The sequence below is a fragment of the Cryptomeria japonica genome, chromosome 9 (genome assembly GCF_030272615.1).
Source record: "Cryptomeria japonica chromosome 9, Sugi_1.0, whole genome shotgun sequence".
NCBI lineage: Eukaryota > Viridiplantae > Streptophyta > Pinopsida > Cupressales > Cupressaceae > Cryptomeria > Cryptomeria japonica.
Genome location: NC_081413.1, coordinates 669,281,149 through 669,299,548, shown reverse-complemented (window position 1 = coordinate 669,299,548; position 18,400 = coordinate 669,281,149). Strand labels below are relative to the sequence as shown.

At 33.2% G+C, this 18,400-nt stretch overlaps 1 protein-coding gene across 1 annotated transcript; it reads left to right on the top strand.

Moving 5' to 3' along the window:
• The first annotated feature begins 12,967 nt into the window (after window positions 1–12,967).
• LOC131039465 (protein EDS1L-like) lies at window positions 12,968–18,160 on the top strand. Its single transcript, XM_057972240.2, has 3 exons — window positions 12,968–12,999; window positions 13,384–13,675; window positions 17,288–18,160. Exons 1-3 carry the CDS (start codon window positions 12,968–12,970, stop codon window positions 18,158–18,160), a joined length of 1,197 nt encoding a protein of 398 aa, XP_057828223.2.
• Window positions 18,161–18,400: the final 240 nt, after the last annotated feature.

Sequence of the window (18,400 nt, the reverse complement as noted above, 5' to 3'; positions counted from 1 at the left end):
TTATGCAACTTTCAACTTAAATATTACTAAGATATTAAGAAATGCAATGAACACATAACACAGTGATTACCATGGGGAAACCCTTTTGGGAGAAAAACCCCACCCTCCAAAACTCGCACAATGTATTATCAAATCAAGCTGATTAAAATACACTTGCAATGCAAGTTCTTACAGGAGCGCATCACCACAACTCGAACTCAGAGAGACTCCTTCTAGCATCCAGTCTTGTAAAAAACTCAATGATCAAACTCCTCCCCAAACTCTCCCTTTATAGTGATTTTACAACCTGGAAACCACTTGTGGTTTTACAAAACCATGGGCTTAACCACCATGCCACATGGTGCCCATTTTTGACATTTATATTTCCAAAATGGAAAAACAACCAGATTAAAATAGTAATCCCGTCCATAATTTTGTCCCCTAGCTTAGACCCTCTTAAAAGTCACAAAATGAGTCATTAAGGCTCTAAAAATGGCCCACCTATATTCTACTATGGACAAGACTCATTTTTAACAACTCACTAACCATTTTTCAATGCATAAACATGTGGAAAACTACCTCAAACAAATTCTGGAATTTTCCAGAAAAAGACTGCAAGGTTGAGACACATGTTTCTCAACAAAGGTCAGGCTTAAATCTCAGACCACAATGGGAATGATAATGTTTCAATGCCCACACAAACGTTGTTAATTTGGAAGGGCTTCAGAATCTTCCATTATCACAAGGTGCAGCACAATCTTCTGCCATGGAAATCCAACTGAATGCTCTTGGACTCAGCATTCAGGTAAGCATCTTAACGCCTCTCGTCTTATGTTTTATTATTCAAACTAAAAATTATGTATGTTTCTATTTATACTTATCTTTATTTTCTGAAAATTAATTTTAGATTTATTAAAAAATCAATTTTCAAGAATATGTTTACATGATAATAGCGGAATTGTATTCCTACTTTATTTTTGTGCCAGGAGAAACATTTAGGATCGATTCGTTTATTTGTTTTATTATTAGTTATATAGAAATTAATAAAATATTTTTATTTTTAAAATTATATATTTATTATTTTAATCTCTATATTCATACTTGTCATATATTTAATCTCTAATTTAATAATTACTTTTGCAAAGGTAACATGTAAACTATGATATAAGCTATTAAATAGTACTGATATTCATTATAATATAAGTTATTAAATATTGCTATATTCACTTGTTAGGTTCAACAGATAAAATAGAATTTAAATATTATTTCAATCAGCTGAATACTACAGATTACTTATCGATAGGTATGGAAGTTACCTTAATATAGCTTGCATGAGTTGACTCAACATTAACTCTCAAATTCAGGCACGAATCTTATTAATTTATTTTATAGTAATAATATATTTAATTTACATTTTTCAGGAAAATTATTGTTTTCGAAGTTAACAGATCTTATGTTAAAACAAATGTACTAATACTTTTATATATAGGGATTTAGTAATGCATAGTTTTTTTTGAAAAATTTAAATTTCAATATTTAATTAAAAAATTAATAATAGATATATGATTGAATATAACTTTAGATAAGGAAAAGGATATTATATAAAAAATATAAATTAAGGTATGGCTAGGATAAATAGAATAAACAAAAAATTTAATAAAGTTTGATCAATTTATCAATATGTTAATGTATTAAAATGCCAAAAATAAATGATAAATAGTATATGTATGCAAATTTCACTATTACATTTAGTCTTCACTTTGTGGTGTATGTGCAACTTAAAATGATCATATCTCAAAATGTGTAGTACTCATAAAAATACATGTAAAGTAAATATTGTGATATCGTCATAAGCTCCATGTAAAGTAAGTATTTAGATACACATCCTATCACTTTGATTAATATACAAGAATATTTTTAGGAAATAATGCATGACATAGTTTAATGTTTGTGTATAAGATAATAAACAATTTAAAAATTATAGTTTGAATCTATGTAGAAAATGTTAAAACTAATTATTTGTTTACATCATCCTCGAATTCTTGACCATGTGTTCCCTATAAGTGACACAAATTGAAAAATGTTGGTTTTGAGCATCCTAATTAGGTCAAAAAGTAGAGCGTGCTATTGTAGGATCACCTCTTCAAGATTGAGTATTCAAGAGAAGACAATAAGAAAAAGCAAATTTTGACAATGTCAAATGAAAACTATATATGTTGTGGAAAGGTCCCTCTGCCTCAAGGGTGACATAACTCCTTATTTGGAGCACTACTTTGTCCTAGCAACAATCTACTTAAGTTTTGGCATATTTAGACTAAAGCCTCTTTAATTGCGCCCATATCTCAAGGAAAGGGAAAAAATGTCTTTGTTTTGCCTTTCTTTGTAGATAAACAAGCTAGTAATTTGAGCAATAGGTTCCTCCAAAAACTTAAATCTCAATCCTCATTATCTTTACCAATTTGGAGGTCCAATTCTTCACAAAATTCATAGAAAGGATGGGTTCATACTCGTCAATCCTTTTTATAAATGTGGCAAGCCTATCCCTCCATGAATTCTACATATCTTGGCATTTCTTTCAATCAATTCATAGGAGATAGACTCCTCTCTATTACAATCTCCACCTATGATTTATAGGCCCTAATACAACTTGTAACTTTGAATTGCTTGGTTGATCTTGATAATAAAGGGTCCACATCTTAAAATTGTTCAAAACAAGCCATCTCTAGGAAGCTTCCGCCAAAATAGCATTTGAAGCTTCTCAAAAGACTATGAATTTTCTTCATTACACATCTTAATGTTTATGATTCCAAATTGAAGGAAGGTGGAATTAAATGTAACAACATCCAAATTAAGATAATTCATAGTTTAATACTATATGAACTTTAATTGGAAGGTTATTGCCCCCACCCGTGTTTAGTATCCCTCATAGGAAACATCCCAATTTGCAAAGAAAATAGTCATAGAGTTTCCCTCATGAAAAACACACATGATTTTTATATCAAGAATCAAGTCCAAAATAGTTAGGAAATCAACAAAGAGATGTCTCATAGTAGAAAGAAGTATGCATCGTCATAAGGCAGTGAATTTGATAGTTAAAGAATAACCTTCCACTTCCAAGTGTTGGATACCCAAATTCTTCGCGAGATCCCTTGAAAAGCAATTGTCACCTTTGCAAATTGATTGGTTCAAACTCTAATATAGCTAGAAAAAGCACTAATTGCTCTTCTCATATGATTTTTAATTGCTCTTCCAACCCTTGAAGGGGCCTAGATCTTGCCTTTGGAAGCTTAATTGAAGTCAACTTATGTCATAATGATTGAAGGTAGGACCAATGAACAAGATGCTTTTGAAAGAACATCTTAAACGAGCTAACCCTATGTTCTAGTTGTCAATGACTTGTAAGTCCTTTGTAGAAATCAATATAGTCCCAAAAAAATGAATCGAATTCTTATAAGCTATCAAAAAGATTTATTTATCATGAGTCCTTTATAGAAACCAAAATAATCTCGAAAGAATGAACCCGATTCGATTCTTATTTGCTATAAAATCTTTTTATTTAATATCCCAACAGACGATAGAAGACCTTATCAACTGAAGTTTTGATATCTTTGAAGATTCTAACATTTCTTCCATGCCATAAACCCTACAGAAACAAAACATGTGTGAGGTTTAGATTCCAAAGCACCTTGAGAGGGGGGTTGGAGAAGGTAGAAGGCCCTAGGGAAAGAAGGCTCAAAATGGCTGGATGCAAGAAAAGGAGAACTCACACATTCCAATCAAGGGGCTTTCAATGGAAGGATGGTAGACATTTTGAATCAATCTCACAGAAGGCACGCGTGTTAGGGAAAGAAAAGCCTCTTTCAATCAGTTATCTATTGTAAGGATTTTGTTTTGAACCACCCACCAAAGTAAGAAATTAACTTAGGGATAATTACCCAAGAGACGATCTTATCAAATTTAGCCAAGGAAAACATAAGCTAGAATATAATTACCCAACAAAGAGTTAGCCCAAACGAGCTTATCAAATTTAGCCAACCGAAGAACATGGAAACCAGACAAGGGATTTTAGAGTCTAACAAGAACAAGGATGTAATATGGGGTATAATGAGGAAGTGAGAGATGTCTCCAATGTCTGACTAAGCTTTGAACTTCCAATTAGTCAACCACCCAAACACCATAATAACCTTCAACAGCTCACCAACGGCGTCTAGCCACTTTTTGGCACCTTCACTTTTAAGCGCAATGCTTTTTGGCTTTACAATAAAAGATAAACTTTCCGAATCGCATTTACAGAAGCTTCCCTCACCAAAATGGTATTATCAATGAGTTGCTGATGGGTGATAGGAGAAACCAAGGTAGAAGGCTTCAAACCCTTCAATTTAATGGGAGCTTACAGTAGCGTTAGGACTTGTGCAAGCACACAAAGGTTAATGAAATAAATAAAACCTAGTAGGTATGCAATCAGGACTACGAACCTTGAAACCATAGAAAATATAAGTAGGGAATTCAATCACAAGGTCAAGAATCTTGTCGTGTGTAGCAGCAATATTCGGTTAGATAAGAGCTATCAACACAGCCTAAGGTGAATAATTCAGAGTTTGTTCGTCAAAGAATAATCTCATCATGTTTAAATGTATTGCAACTCGCGCTTGATCTTTGGCGATAAGTCTCACAGCTCATAATTCAACCAACTTTGCATTACACAGCTTCCACAATGATCCCTATATATAGTCTTAGATTTCAGGCACGACGCAATCCATGAGTGATAGAATTCCCTTAAAAGAACATGCTAGAACATTACCAATTTATCATGGCTTGCGCGAGTTGGAACAATATAGTCTTGCTCTGTATCATTCACAAATAGCCCTAAATTGACAAATTTTGGAATGTATGGACTATATATAGGCAAGTGAGTGAGCACAATTACAATTGCAATTCAATGTCTTCCACATTTGAAACACTAGTTGGCAGGTTAATTGCTGCCAGTTATTTTGGGACAATGGATAAGAATCTGAATATCGCTTGCTTTCTATCATGGTTTCAATAGTTCTTGGCTTAGCAACCTCATAGAAGCTTATAGTGTCGCCTATCATCGCCTGCAACAATTATTTTATAATTTGAAGTTTTTAAAAACAAATGTGAAATCTAAATTTTAAATACCATCTTAAATTTTTTTTATATTTTAGATTCAAATTTGAGTAGACCATTTTGTTATCGAGAAATTAAAAACATCTCAGAATATTGGATTCAGTCATGATTGGTCCTTCCTGTTTTTCAATAAAATCATGAGAATATTTATCTTGCTTTAACAATAGTGATGTCATTCTCTAATTAGTTAATTCAAAAGGGTGATTGACCAGAAACATATTTGAGCTGAAGGTAGACTTGAAATGTATGAAGGTTAACTGTTTTTAGATCATTTTTTACCTTAACTTAGGTTGATTTTGTGGAATAAAGTACTTTTGTGTGTATTTATTAATTATGGTTATATATGTTAACAATTAAATGCATTATATATAAAAATATTGCCCTTTAATGTTTCTTAATTTTGTTGGCAGAACACAAGAGCTAGACTTGCACTGAAAGCTGCAGGAGAGGCAGAACATAAGCTCGAAGACAACCGCAACAAAATACAGGATGAACTGGCAAAGTTATTAGTAGAAGCGCGTGGCAAGGATGCAGGACATACGGTACAAGTGAGAGAGTATAGAAAGAGATGCTCGAGAAAGAACATCATTGGATACTATGACGCTTTCAGGGAACAAAAGGAGAAAGAAGACTTTCAGGCCAATCTTAACAGGCTTAACCTTGCTGCCTTTTATGACAAGCTAGAAGATATGGTGGAGACCCACCAGGTGCCTGATGACTTTCAATTCATTGAAGATTTGATAAAAGATGGAACAGATTACAGGCTTCTGGTCGAGCCTCTGGACATTGCTAATTATTCCAGGCTGGGCAAGCATGAGGATTCGGGACATTACATTAGAAATGCAAGCATGAGGATTCGGAACACTATATTAAGAATGCAAGGCCTCGTCGTTATAAAGCTCTTGAAAAGTGGTTGGCAGACATAAAATCCGATGAAAAGAAGCTAGATGTGTTTAATAGTCTCCAGGGTATAACAAAGGACTCCTTATTCTGGGCTCAGGTTGAAGAAGTTTCGTGGATAATGTTGAAAAAGTTTCATGGATAATGAGTAACCCAAGGGAAAATCTAGAAGTTAAGATGGCCAGGTGCAACTTTTTACAGACCTATGTGAGGCAACTGCTGGAGAGGAATGAGTTGTGTGTGGAGGAGGTTGTGATGGGAGAATCCAGTTTTGTAAAATGGTGGAAGAAGCTGAGCCCACAAGACCAACAAGCCTCCCCTATCTCCTATATCTTTGGAGGCAGAAACTAGTGCCATTATTATCAGATCTTGCATTGCTCCTCTTAATATTTTAGCTGATACTATGGTTGAAGTGGAGCAATTGCTATTAAGACTTAAATATTATTAAACTTTCTTTGTGTTTTATTTTACTCTCTTTTGTAATGCAGCACAGTGATGCTTTCCTGCTTATTTGAGGTACTAATGTAAATTCTCTCTATGTAAAGTGGTTTGTGAATATCAAATTGTGGGAACTTTCCATTGTAATGTTTACTGTGTAATATAACTGACGAATTTGAGTTCTGTATTGTCTTTTAATCTGATATTATAATTTTTATTTTCTATTTTGTTCTGATGAATCATAAGATCTAAAATATTAATAAATCAGATTTAAAAATCAACAAAATAATCGAATTAGATGTTGTATACTTAGCCATTAGAATTTGAGATCTTTTTCTTTGTTTTGTAAAGTTTTGAAGTATTACAAAAAACTTTATCCCCGTATCTGAATGGATTGCTAACCCATTTCTTTTTAATATATATTATGAGTTATAATAAGGAGGGAACCTTGTCCCCGTCTCTGAAGGGATTTGAATTTATTTAAACGATGATTACATAGGTATGTGTTTACTTTGTGAAAGAGAGTAGGCTCACATACATCTACAATTTGTAATTGAAGTGTGTAGTTCTTTGAAATGGGCAATTAGAAACTGCATGGCATAATAAGAATTATTAATGTTCCAGGCTGTGATCTGGAAGTTATCATCCTAGTATGAGGATTTAATTGCATATTTTTATAATTTCATGATTACTGATTCATGAGATTAAGATATAGACGTGAGCTTGAATTTTCTAGATAAGTATATTTTGGGAATTTTAATTAAATATTGATAAAAAGGTTAACAATGGTTAATTTTATGACAAGTTTAATTTTATGGCAAGGAGGAATTAAATCAGAGGGTCTGTTTATTTTTTTTCCTGTTTATGTAATTATTTATTTATTTTTTGGTATTTTTCGAATAACAGTAGCAATTATATACAAATAGGTAGTGCATAGCAAGTTTGGCATTTCAATTTTTAATTTGAAAATGGAAGTGTATTTTGGAAATTTTGGAGGAAGATTCTAAGATTTTGACATTGATAAGGGAAGTTGATTTTTTTGTTTTTTTAAAATAATTTATTGTATTCATTTTAAGATGGTAAATATAACAGATATATCACAATTATTGATTTTTATTTTTGATGTCATAGTTATTCTTCTTGGAAAATATGTATGTAGAATTGATGGTAAGACTTAAATTGCTCCTAAACTCTTCTCTTTTTTTTGGTTCAAGTGTGCATTCTATCCCGAGAATGCTACATACACTTATATTTTATTGTTTAGGGTTTTGTGTTTAGTTGCTCTTTCTATTGTAAATTATTTTTGTTGTAATGTGGCATAGCAATAATTTCCCTGGCAATTTGAGGATAATAATGTAAATTCTTTTTATGAGAGGACAAACTCATAAGTTTCTCGAGTTCAACATTTAGTTAAAAAAGTGGTCATACATTAAGGTTATCAAATCAGACAATGTGGGTGGATATAGATCAAATGTATTTTTGTATTTACATAGATAACATGGGATTGAGAAAGAGAATTCACCACTTCTTACTCTTCACAAAAAAATGGAGTTCATGAGAAGAATAAGATCATTGTTGCAATGCTTAGAAGCATGATAGAATAAAGTAACCTAGATTAAAAAAAAAAATGGGTAGAGGTAGTCACTATTGTAGTCTATTTGTTGAATATGAGTCCCATAAAAGCACTTTTATGGAATGAGTCTTGAATAAGCTTGGTCTAGTTTTACATCATCTATTGCTTATATAATGGTGTTTGATCATATTGCTTATGCACATATGCTTGGAGAAAAAATAACAAAGTTGGATGAAAAAAAATTAAATGCATTTTTATGGTCATGGTTATGAAATTAATGTTTATTGATTATATAATGTTGTTAATAAGAAAATAATCATAAATAGAGCTTTTATGAAAGAATAAAATATACTCCTGATAAAAAGGACTAAGAACAGTTTACAATATACTCATGATAAAAAGGACTAAGAACATTGTGATTGATTTGAAGCAATATAAACCCCCTATGGATAATTTAGGGGAAGAAGACTCATCTACTTGTGTTTGAAGAAGAAGAAGTCAGTAATAATGTAGAACTTTCATCCTCAAATGTGGAGACCAAGAAATATTAGAAATACTAAAGAAGAGTTAAATACATCATCCCTCGTCACTCATTTTGGACACTAATTTTAATAATATGAATACAAGATTATATACAAAAGTTAATTACACTCTCATGACTCAAGTTATGCAAAATGGTGAGCTAATTTTTTAAGAAAAGCTTATGGAAAATAATGAAATAGTATCCTTTGAATGAGATGACACTAGGGAGTGGCCAACTTGTTCCCTCACAAGGATGTGGCAAGTATAACATGGATCTAGAATACCAAGTATAAATCTGATGGGAACGTTGATAAACATAAGATTAGATTGGTTGCAAAAGGGTATACTCAATAGGAAGGTATTGATTACACAAAAGTTTACTCTTGTATAACTAATATTGATACCATTCAATTAATTTTACTTTTAGCTATTTAAAATGGATGGATTGTTTATGAAATAGATGTTAAGAGTGCTTTACTAATGGTTATATTGATGAAGAAGTTTATATTTCTTAGCCTAAGGTTTTGAAGTACCTTCCAAAGAAAGGCTTTGTATGACTTGAAACAAACACCTTGCACATTCTATTCTAGAATTGATTCCTATCTTTAGTACAAAGGAAATTAGTAAAAAGTAATCTTTGCATTAGACATTCTAGTAAGCATATTCTTATTTTACTTTTATTTTGTATATATGTGGATGGTTTGATATACACTAGGAATAATTCCTCTTTTTTTGCATAATCTAGACCAACTATGGTGTCATAATTTGAAATGATTGATTTAGTGAAAAAAAATTTTGTTTTGCTCTTGAGGTTTGGGAGCATATGAATAATATAATTTTATCACAACAAAAGTATGTTTTATATTTTCTCAAGGTTTCGTATATAATCTTGTAATTCTTTGGGCATACTTATGGAAGTTGGACCTTTAAGTTGTTTGGATTCTAATAATTTTTCTTTTGTGAGACTCACTCTCTATAGATAGTTAGTTGGATGTTTTCTCTATTTGACTTCTACTATACCATATATCACATATGTCATAACCTTGGTATCTAGGCTCATGTCAAAACCTAAGGAGACACATTGGAGTGCTGCTAAAAGGATTTCCAGGTATCTTTAAAGAACATTGTACAATAATCTTTATTTTTAGCATTCAAAGGGAAGTAAATTGGTTGGACATATTGATTCTAACTTCCTCTATCTTTTTATCTATATTATTCAATTTTATCCATTGTGAGTTTTCTCTTGTCTTTTCATTTACAAAGACTATTGCTCCCCATTATACTTGCAAAATGATACACAAAAATTATTGATAACTTGGTATTTGTGCAAACAAGTGCACCGAAAGATAAATCTTGTTTATATCAGACAAATCACGAGCTTTTTAATAACATAGAGCATGTGGGATCATTGGAATGCTCAAAACGATCCTTTATTCCTTTTTATATGGATCACAAAATGGAGATCCATTCTAAATGGATATTCGTTTTGACTACCACACAAAGGGCACCAAAGGATTTAACCTAGCCTCTTTAGTTTATACGTGTGAAGACTAAATGGGTATTTGTTTTGAATGGATATCCATTTTTTTTGCCACACAAAACCTTGGTCTCTTTTAGTTTGTACATGGGAAGACCAAATAAATATTTTTTTAGAATTTCAATACAAACAAACAATACATTAAAATAACCTTATAAATTTTTTGTATAATTAATATAAGATAAATATATTATGTATTAATAATACATAATTACAGTGTCATAAATTATAGCCTTCTACAATTTCACACCCATTTTGGGCTCACTTTGGTGTTTTTCCCTCATGCCCCAAATTCATGACTAATTGTGCTCAATCCATTTTCAATTTAGGAAGCCCAACATAATCTTGAGCTCTCTTTCCCTAGTTTTGTCTCAAAAAGTCAAGACTTTGGCGCCTAGCACGAGGTCTATGGCACCTAGCATCTTAGTCTAGCCTTTTCAGGCCCAAATTTAAACCTCTAATGGTTGATAAAAAGGTAGAGTGAGAAAGTGCTCTATGATGCTAGCCTTCTTCAAAATTTAAACATGAAACATGTAAGTTTTGTATAAATACAACTCCCTCCCTCTCATTTGAACATCTCGTAATCTCCTAATTTTAGGTCATCATTCCAATTGAGCAATACAATCAAACATCTAAGCCAAGACATTAGAGTACAAATTTGAAGTCAAATATTCAAGCATTCAAGTTCAACAATCATGATCAAGTTTAATAGAAAATGTATCATTTTGTTATTTCAATATTTTCTTAAGGTTTTTCAGCCTCTACCCTACCAAGGGTAAGCTCTTCCACATCATATCATAGTTGTAGTGGCTTTTAATTCCTAGTTGGAGTTTGAATTAGGAAAAATCTTATACAACACAACATTTTTCCTTCTTTATAGTGTGTAGGTTTTAGATTTGATAGTTGAAAGTTGTAGAGTTGTAGAGAGTAGATTGATACATACAATTCCAAATTTTGAATAGGTGAAGACTCATGGTCGATGCTATCTTGCACATGCAATCGACACTTTTTGGCTAGAGTTGAAAATGAGTGAACTATAAAGCATCATGATCCAAAATATGAAGTTTTAGCTGACAGAAACACAAGTCCAAGTCTAGGGTGCCTAACACACTTGATTGACATATTTAGACTCAGAATTTAGTGTCAAGTTCCTTTTTGTATCTCATTACTAGATCTATGTGCTTGCTTTTTTATCTATTTCAATCTATTTATATTGAATCTTGTCAATTTATTTGCATTTGCCTAGTTCTTGCATCATTTCTTACCCTAATTTTATCCGATAATATCAATAAGAGGGGGGACAATTAATCATATTGTTCATATCTCCTAAGGGATTGAAGTTGAGCTTAATTGATTTTTCCCAAATAAAAGCAAGGTTGGAAATGATTCCTGGTTTGCACATTTAAGCTAGTGAACACTTAGTTTCAACATTTCATTTTGGTGAACTTAACATGGCTTGCATTATTTTTGGTTTGGATGTTCAATTACATAATTTTTTTAGATTTGAAGACATTCGTTTATAAAATTCATCTTTTATGAGCTTGAATTCATTGATTAACCATCATTTTCTTAGCTCCCACTGCTTAAATAGGTGGTTAATTGATCATTTCATTTCTATATTACATATTTTAACCACTTGTTTAATCAATTAAATTATTGCTATCATTGCATATCATACGTTAATTTCTTGCATTTTCATTTGCAATTATATAAAAGACATTGTAAGCATAAACCATTTACTTTACCTTTACCTCTAGCTTTCCTTCTTTGATTACTAAGAGCAATTGTGTATTATTGGAGCTTATGCTTATGTATGAGTTTTATAACCTGTTGTTCTAAATCTAATATCCATTTGAGAAGAAGTTATAGACTCATGGCTTCCCATGGTTTCAATGCTAATGGTGTTAGGTTTGTGTTGAGTGTTAACTTATTCCCACCTAAAAGCTTGGGTGAATTATCTTCTTTTAATTGAGCATCTAACTTACCTAAGTTTTTTGAAAATCCTTCCTACCACGCTTCTCATGATGTGGATAACTCTTTAATACAAGTGTCTAATGAACAATCGGAGAATATTGACAAGAAATTGGAAGACCTTCAACAATTTTTGAGTCAAGAACACTTACATCAAATAAAAATATTTCCAAATCATTATGAAAGAGTTTCGAATTAAACTATGTAATTTAATCTAAAAATCTTTCACAATAATAATAAATGGAGAGTAAAAATCTGATAAATTTACTTTTATATCTCTTCATCTTATAAAGTTTCCATATAACCGGTAGGAGTGCCAACGTATGCACCGACATGGAAATGTTTTGTCAGACTCAAATCCCCATTAATACGCCAAAATCTGAATTTATTTTTGACATCGACTGCGGCTGATAGGTATAGTTTATATTTTTTAAAGCGGCGGCTGATAGGTATAGTTTATATTTTTTAAAGCGGTTTAAATGCCCTGCTCCCCCTGCATGTACAAACAAAATGAGAAATGAGAAAACAATGTCATGATGCCATGGGCGAAAGTGGCTGAAATTATTTAATTTTATTATAATATCTTATTCATCAAATAACAGATTTTTTGTTGTGTCCAAACAATTAAAAACAAATCAAACTTCAGAGTTGAAATCACTGCATCATAGAATTTGCATGTTACAAGTAGAAACGACACGGTTCGATGATTCCTCTTAATTCTTGTGTTCTTATTTTATTTTTTAATCACTATAGACTACTCTTAAATTCGAATTCCAAATTCCAAATTGCGACGACAATGAATGTTGTTGAAATATTTTTTGAGTGATTATGACATTTGATATTTTTTTTAAGTGAGTGATTATGACATTTGATATTTTTTTGAAGTGGTTTAAACGCCCATGGACGAGTCCAACTTTGTCCGTGTTCAGCTGTTATACATAAAGAGCATTCATTCATTCAGACCATCAAGTGAAGAAAAGGAAGCAAGGAGAGAAAGCCATTGTTTTTAATCATCGCGGTGTCGATCCAATTTCTCGAGCTCATGGGTTCGACTTTTGCAAGGTTAATACAATTATGACCATTTCATTTCATGTGTTGATGTTGCAGCTCTATTAATGTGAATGATTTATAATTATCAATGTCATTAGCTCTTCTAGTTCTGAATTTGATTTGTAATCAAATCCAGAAATATTATACAAATATATCAATTATGCTGATACATGTTATGCGGGTTATATGTGACTGCATTAGAAACTTTATGGTAATCTTTTGTTCTCGTTTGTGTTGGCTTTGTTCTTGTTGGTGTTGAGTGTAGGTTTGCACAACCAGAATATATTAAAACAAGTTTGATTAGGGGGTGGAAGGTAAGTTGCACAGCTTACAACAGTGATACTGGATATGTTTGGCAAGACATTGGAAATAGCACAATTTGCCTAGCCTTTTCTGGTTCTCTAGATTCCAGTGCCTTTCGTCAAACAGACAACAAATTTGGCGTGGGCAACATCAATGAGCGTAATGATTGTTTTGAGTCCATGGAGCGAGCGCTCGTCTACAAAGAGGCTCTCACCAAATTTTCAGATATTTGGAACGACAATCTCAAAGCACAGGTATTATTTCTAGGCTTGATCCATCAAATTTGACTATGAAGGGGAATAAATTGTATAAAACGTGTTTGGAATCTATAAATGTAAAGTCGACATTCATGTCTAAATAAAATTGCACTTTTCAGCAATCTACCCAGATTAGAAACTGCTCGACATGGACGGGTATTATAAGTAGAAGGTTCTGAAAGTTGGGTTGGTTGCTCTATGGATTTGGGCTCTATGGCCAAGATTAAGGATTATCTAGGAGAAAATTACACCCAATCAAAAGTGGGTACTCGTGGATTGATGCCAGATGCACGAGTCAAAGCACTTGCTTCCATGAATACATTCACACAACAAAATTATGAAGATCGCAAAAAACTACTTAATTCTTCTACTCAATTTCACTTCACAACAAAATTAGACATCTGCAACAATTTTTAATTACGAAATTGGCCTCTTCGGAGGCCTTGACCTCATCCTCCAGCTCATATTTCTGCAATTCAAATTTTAATCCCCTGCGTACCTTTCTCTTTATGTCCTGGCACTTACATTTGTCTCTGTTCTGCACCTATTCCCATGCGTTACTCATCCTGCAACTTCTTCAAGCTATAACTCTGCTCTTCTCTGTTATCTATTCTCCACGCAATCTTCGTCTCTTCTGGTTTCACGTTGACCCTTTGTTCACTTCCATTCACTTCCATTCACCTTTTGTTTTCACTAGGCATTTTACTTGTTTATTCTCTGCAGTCTCTCCCCTTCTTCAAAGGAGGTTATCCTTCCTCTACCCTCTTTCTCGACAGCTTCTCACTTTTTTGGTTTTACTCCTGGACTGTTTTGGGTTTCCTGCGCATTATTAAAATGTCTCTTTATCTATTCACATAAAAGACTCACAGGTTCAGGCCTGTTATCTGGGTTCAGTTTTGTCCCTTGTCTTAGACTCTTAGGCCAGACCTACTTGACTGGGCTAGATTATTCTTGCTATGGATCAGTGAAGATTCGTTCCTACATATTTGGAGAAAATCTACCGAGGTTCATCCATGTGCCCAAGTAGTCTGATCCATTGAAGAGAAAAGAAAGATTACAACACTATCGGCAGTGAGTCAGTCTTAAGGGATCCGAATTATTTGTTTTGCCTAATTAACCTGATAGATCAAAATGGGTTTGGCTGGTTCTCTCCAGTGCCACAGATGGTAGACTCTACCTAGATGCAGCCAAAGCCAAACCCATTTTGATTAAAGGCAGTGCATTCAGATTTTTTAGCCATCTAAATCTATCTATTGAATAAAGAGGAATAAATCTATTTTGATTATAAGCAGTGCAGTTCAGATTCTATCGCAGAGAGATTAAAACACAGAGGAAACCTACTGTTTTGTATTATGTTTTAAAAAACTTATTACGAAAATTTGACTATGAGAGCTTCAGCTCTGTTCTGCAGAAAAATAGAGAGTCCTTTATCTTTTAAAAAAATTTCTTACATAAGAGCTTCAGCTTGTTTATAAAAGAGAACTCAAAACAGAGTATATAAACTTTTAATATAAGCTGAACAGCTGCTATCATTATTTTCATACGAAGACGACTCCATAAATAAAGAACTGGTATGCCGACTCCACCCATGCATAGGAGGAGGCCCATACCCCTACAGCAAGGTAAAAAAAGTATAACAAAACAAGGGAGTGGATCAGAGATATTAAATGTTCAAACATTCTTTGAAATAAAGAGGGGCAGATGAAACTGGAAAGATAATGGACAGTGATGCTTGGAGTAATAGTCCAACGTTTCTCCTTAATCACAACTACTACCATTATTTAGAACACTTATACCATCTTTTAGATCTCAATTTTTCTTTTCCTAGTAGCTCGGTGAAGATGTTTGCATACTGATTATCTTCAAACTTATAAAATTCCAAATAAATCTCTCTGTTGTTGATTAGTTCTTGGATGAAATAATATCTAGTGTCTATACGCTCTCTTCTTTTGAGAAATACTGGATTTTTGGATAGTGCAATTGCTGAGTTGTCATCTTGTTTGAATATCAAATCTTTTAGTGCTCTTCTCATCCAAATTGACTGACATGTTGTTCTTACTGAAAGAGTGACTATAGGTTATTTCTTAGATGCCCATGATACTGCACCTGTTCCAAAGTGATACTAGATGAACTCATCCAATCTTGAGTACATAATTCCATAATTCTTGTTTCCACTCACATATCTGAAAATTGTGGGTAGGCTCCTTAAAATCTTTTCTACTATTATTTTATCTTAAAATTCTCACAATAAGATCTAATTTGATCAATCAGTCCAATAACCTAAGTGAAAAATAAATCTACAAATTCAAAATCTCTTTTCAACATTACAATTTTATAGTTTTTATCTTAACATTATTTGATATGCAGTTTGAAGGATGTTCCATGTTTATTTTGATTTTATTGCTATTGCAACCTTTGGGAAGATGCTCTCATGCACTCCCTGAAAGATGTAGAGGAGAGCCTTGGAATCCCTTCTCCTGTTATTCTTGAACAAATTCTTCTCTACTAAGATAATGCATTGTATATTGTTGCGTCTGCTAGTTCAGGAAACCGATTCTCCACAAGTTCCCATATATCTGGAAAGTCAAACAAAACTTTCATTGTGATTTACCAATATTTATAACTTCTGCCTATAAATTGAAGAATTTGAAGATTTATAAGACTTGTCCCAGAAGAAATGCCATTATTGGCTTTGATAGCAAACGAAGAAAGAGGTAGAGAGAGTAAAACAGAAGGATAAAACACACAGCAGAAACTTACTGTTTTGTATTAAGTTTCAAAAAGCTTCTTACATAGATTTGATTTGAAGAGCTTCAACTTTGTTTTGCAGATTAAAAAAAACACCATTCTCTTTTCATAAAAACTTCTTAAATAAGAGCTTCACCTCTGTTTATAAAAGAAAAATCAAAACAGAGTATATTAATGACTTTTTATAAACTTCTATCACTTAATACAAGCTGAGCAACTACCACTAACATTTACATACAAAGACTATATCATAAATAAAGAATTGGTAATGCAGAGTATACCCATTCATAGGAGGAAGCCCTTGCCAAAGGACAGCGACTCTTACAGCAAGGTAAGGAAAAACTAAACAAAACAGGGGAATATATCAGAGATATTAAATGTAAACTATACTGAAAAATAAAGAGGGGCAGATGAAACAGGACAGACAATGGACAGTGGTGGTTGGGAGTAAATACTCCAACACTAGTCCCTGAGAGCATCGTTTATTTCCTCACTCTTAGACACTCTCCCTATTGTCACTGTTTAGGCCTTCCTCAAAAGAGGCCTTAGAAGTACTCTGTGGTCGAGCAATCTTTCATGTATCTATTCAGCCAAACCTGACAAACAATATTGAAGGAACTTATAATTAGGTAATACGAGGTTTCCGTTCATATCTGGAAAGTTAAGTATTTAGAATGCAACATTGCAAGGGAAACAATTTTCTCCTGTCCCAAGCGTCATTGTCGTGGCTGAATTTACTGATTTGACGTCTCTGACATTATCGTCTGACAACATTGCTTTCCGTTTTACCATTTATATTCATTGCTCGACTGTGTGGTTTTGCACTTGGAATTTAACTGAACTCCTATTTTGTTCTTGCAGGTTGAAAAGGCACTTAAAACAGGAAAATCTGTTTTGTTTACGGGCCATTCTATTGGAGGAGGCATTGCTACTTTGGCCACACTCACGAGTTTGCGGAAACTGGGTAAGGACGCCCCTGTTTTCGCCATCACATATGGTTTTCCTCTGATTGGAGATGAAGTTCTTTCCAGAGAAGTTCGTAAGCAGGGGTGGGATAATCATTTCTTCAATGTTGTTTTAAGAAGTGATGTTTTTGCGAGAACTCTGTTGGCTCCTTGTGAGTCCGTGTGTAGCCCTTTGGAAGCCCTGCTACCATACTGGCAGAGGTCTGCCAAGCAGATGAATGAAGATGATAAAGACATTCTTATGGAGCCTGTAGAATGGGGCTTTGCCGAGTATTTAAGCACTGTCGTGCAGCATGCTCGGGAAGTGGTTGAATTCATCACTTTAACCAATATGGAGGCTGCAAAGAAACTGATAGCAAGTCTGAAGCTTGCGGTCGAGTTAAGCCCTTACAGACCGTTTGGATATTATTTGTTCTGTTCAGCCAAGGGAGCTCTTCTTGTTGAAAACAGTGAGACTGAGGTTGCGTTGCCCATCCTATATTACTCCTTGGCCAGTGGTCAAGACCAGGCTTCTATTTCAGATCACACTCACTATGTTACAGTCTTTAATGCCAACACAAACATCATCAATTTGGAAAGGCGTCAGATTCTTCCATTATCACAAGGTGCACCGTATTCTGCCATGGAAATCCTACTGGATTTTCTTGAATTTGGGAATGGTAGAATCTTCCATGCCAACACGAGTATCGTCAATTTGGAAGTGCTTCCAATTCATCCCTTACAACAAGGCGCACCTTCATCTGCCACGGAATTTCAGTTAGCATCTTGACATTGACATCGTTCATCTTTTTCTTTATTATCCAAACAAAAAAACACAGGTTACATGGATAAATTTACATTTATACTTTGGTTTTCCAAGACTAATTTTTCATTAAATCATTTTTCAAGGATATATTTATATATCTAATAATAATGGAATGGGTGGAAAAATGTTAATATGATATGACATTAATTTTATAGAAAATGATTTTGTTGATATGAATTTATTTTTATTAAAAAATTTATATAT

Excerpts from the sequence above, each read along its gene's own strand:
- LOC131039465 (XM_057972240.2), top strand. The coding sequence starts at position 12,968 with ATGGACGAGTCCAACTTTGTCCGTGTTCAGCT. Across the intron at positions 13,000-13,383 it reads AACTTTGTCCGTGTTCAGCT|GTTTGCACAACCAGAATATA; the intron begins GTTATACATAAA and ends TGTTGAGTGTAG. Across the intron at positions 13,676-17,287 it reads ACGACAATCTCAAAGCACAG|GTTGAAAAGGCACTTAAAAC; the intron begins GTATTATTTCTA and ends TTGTTCTTGCAG.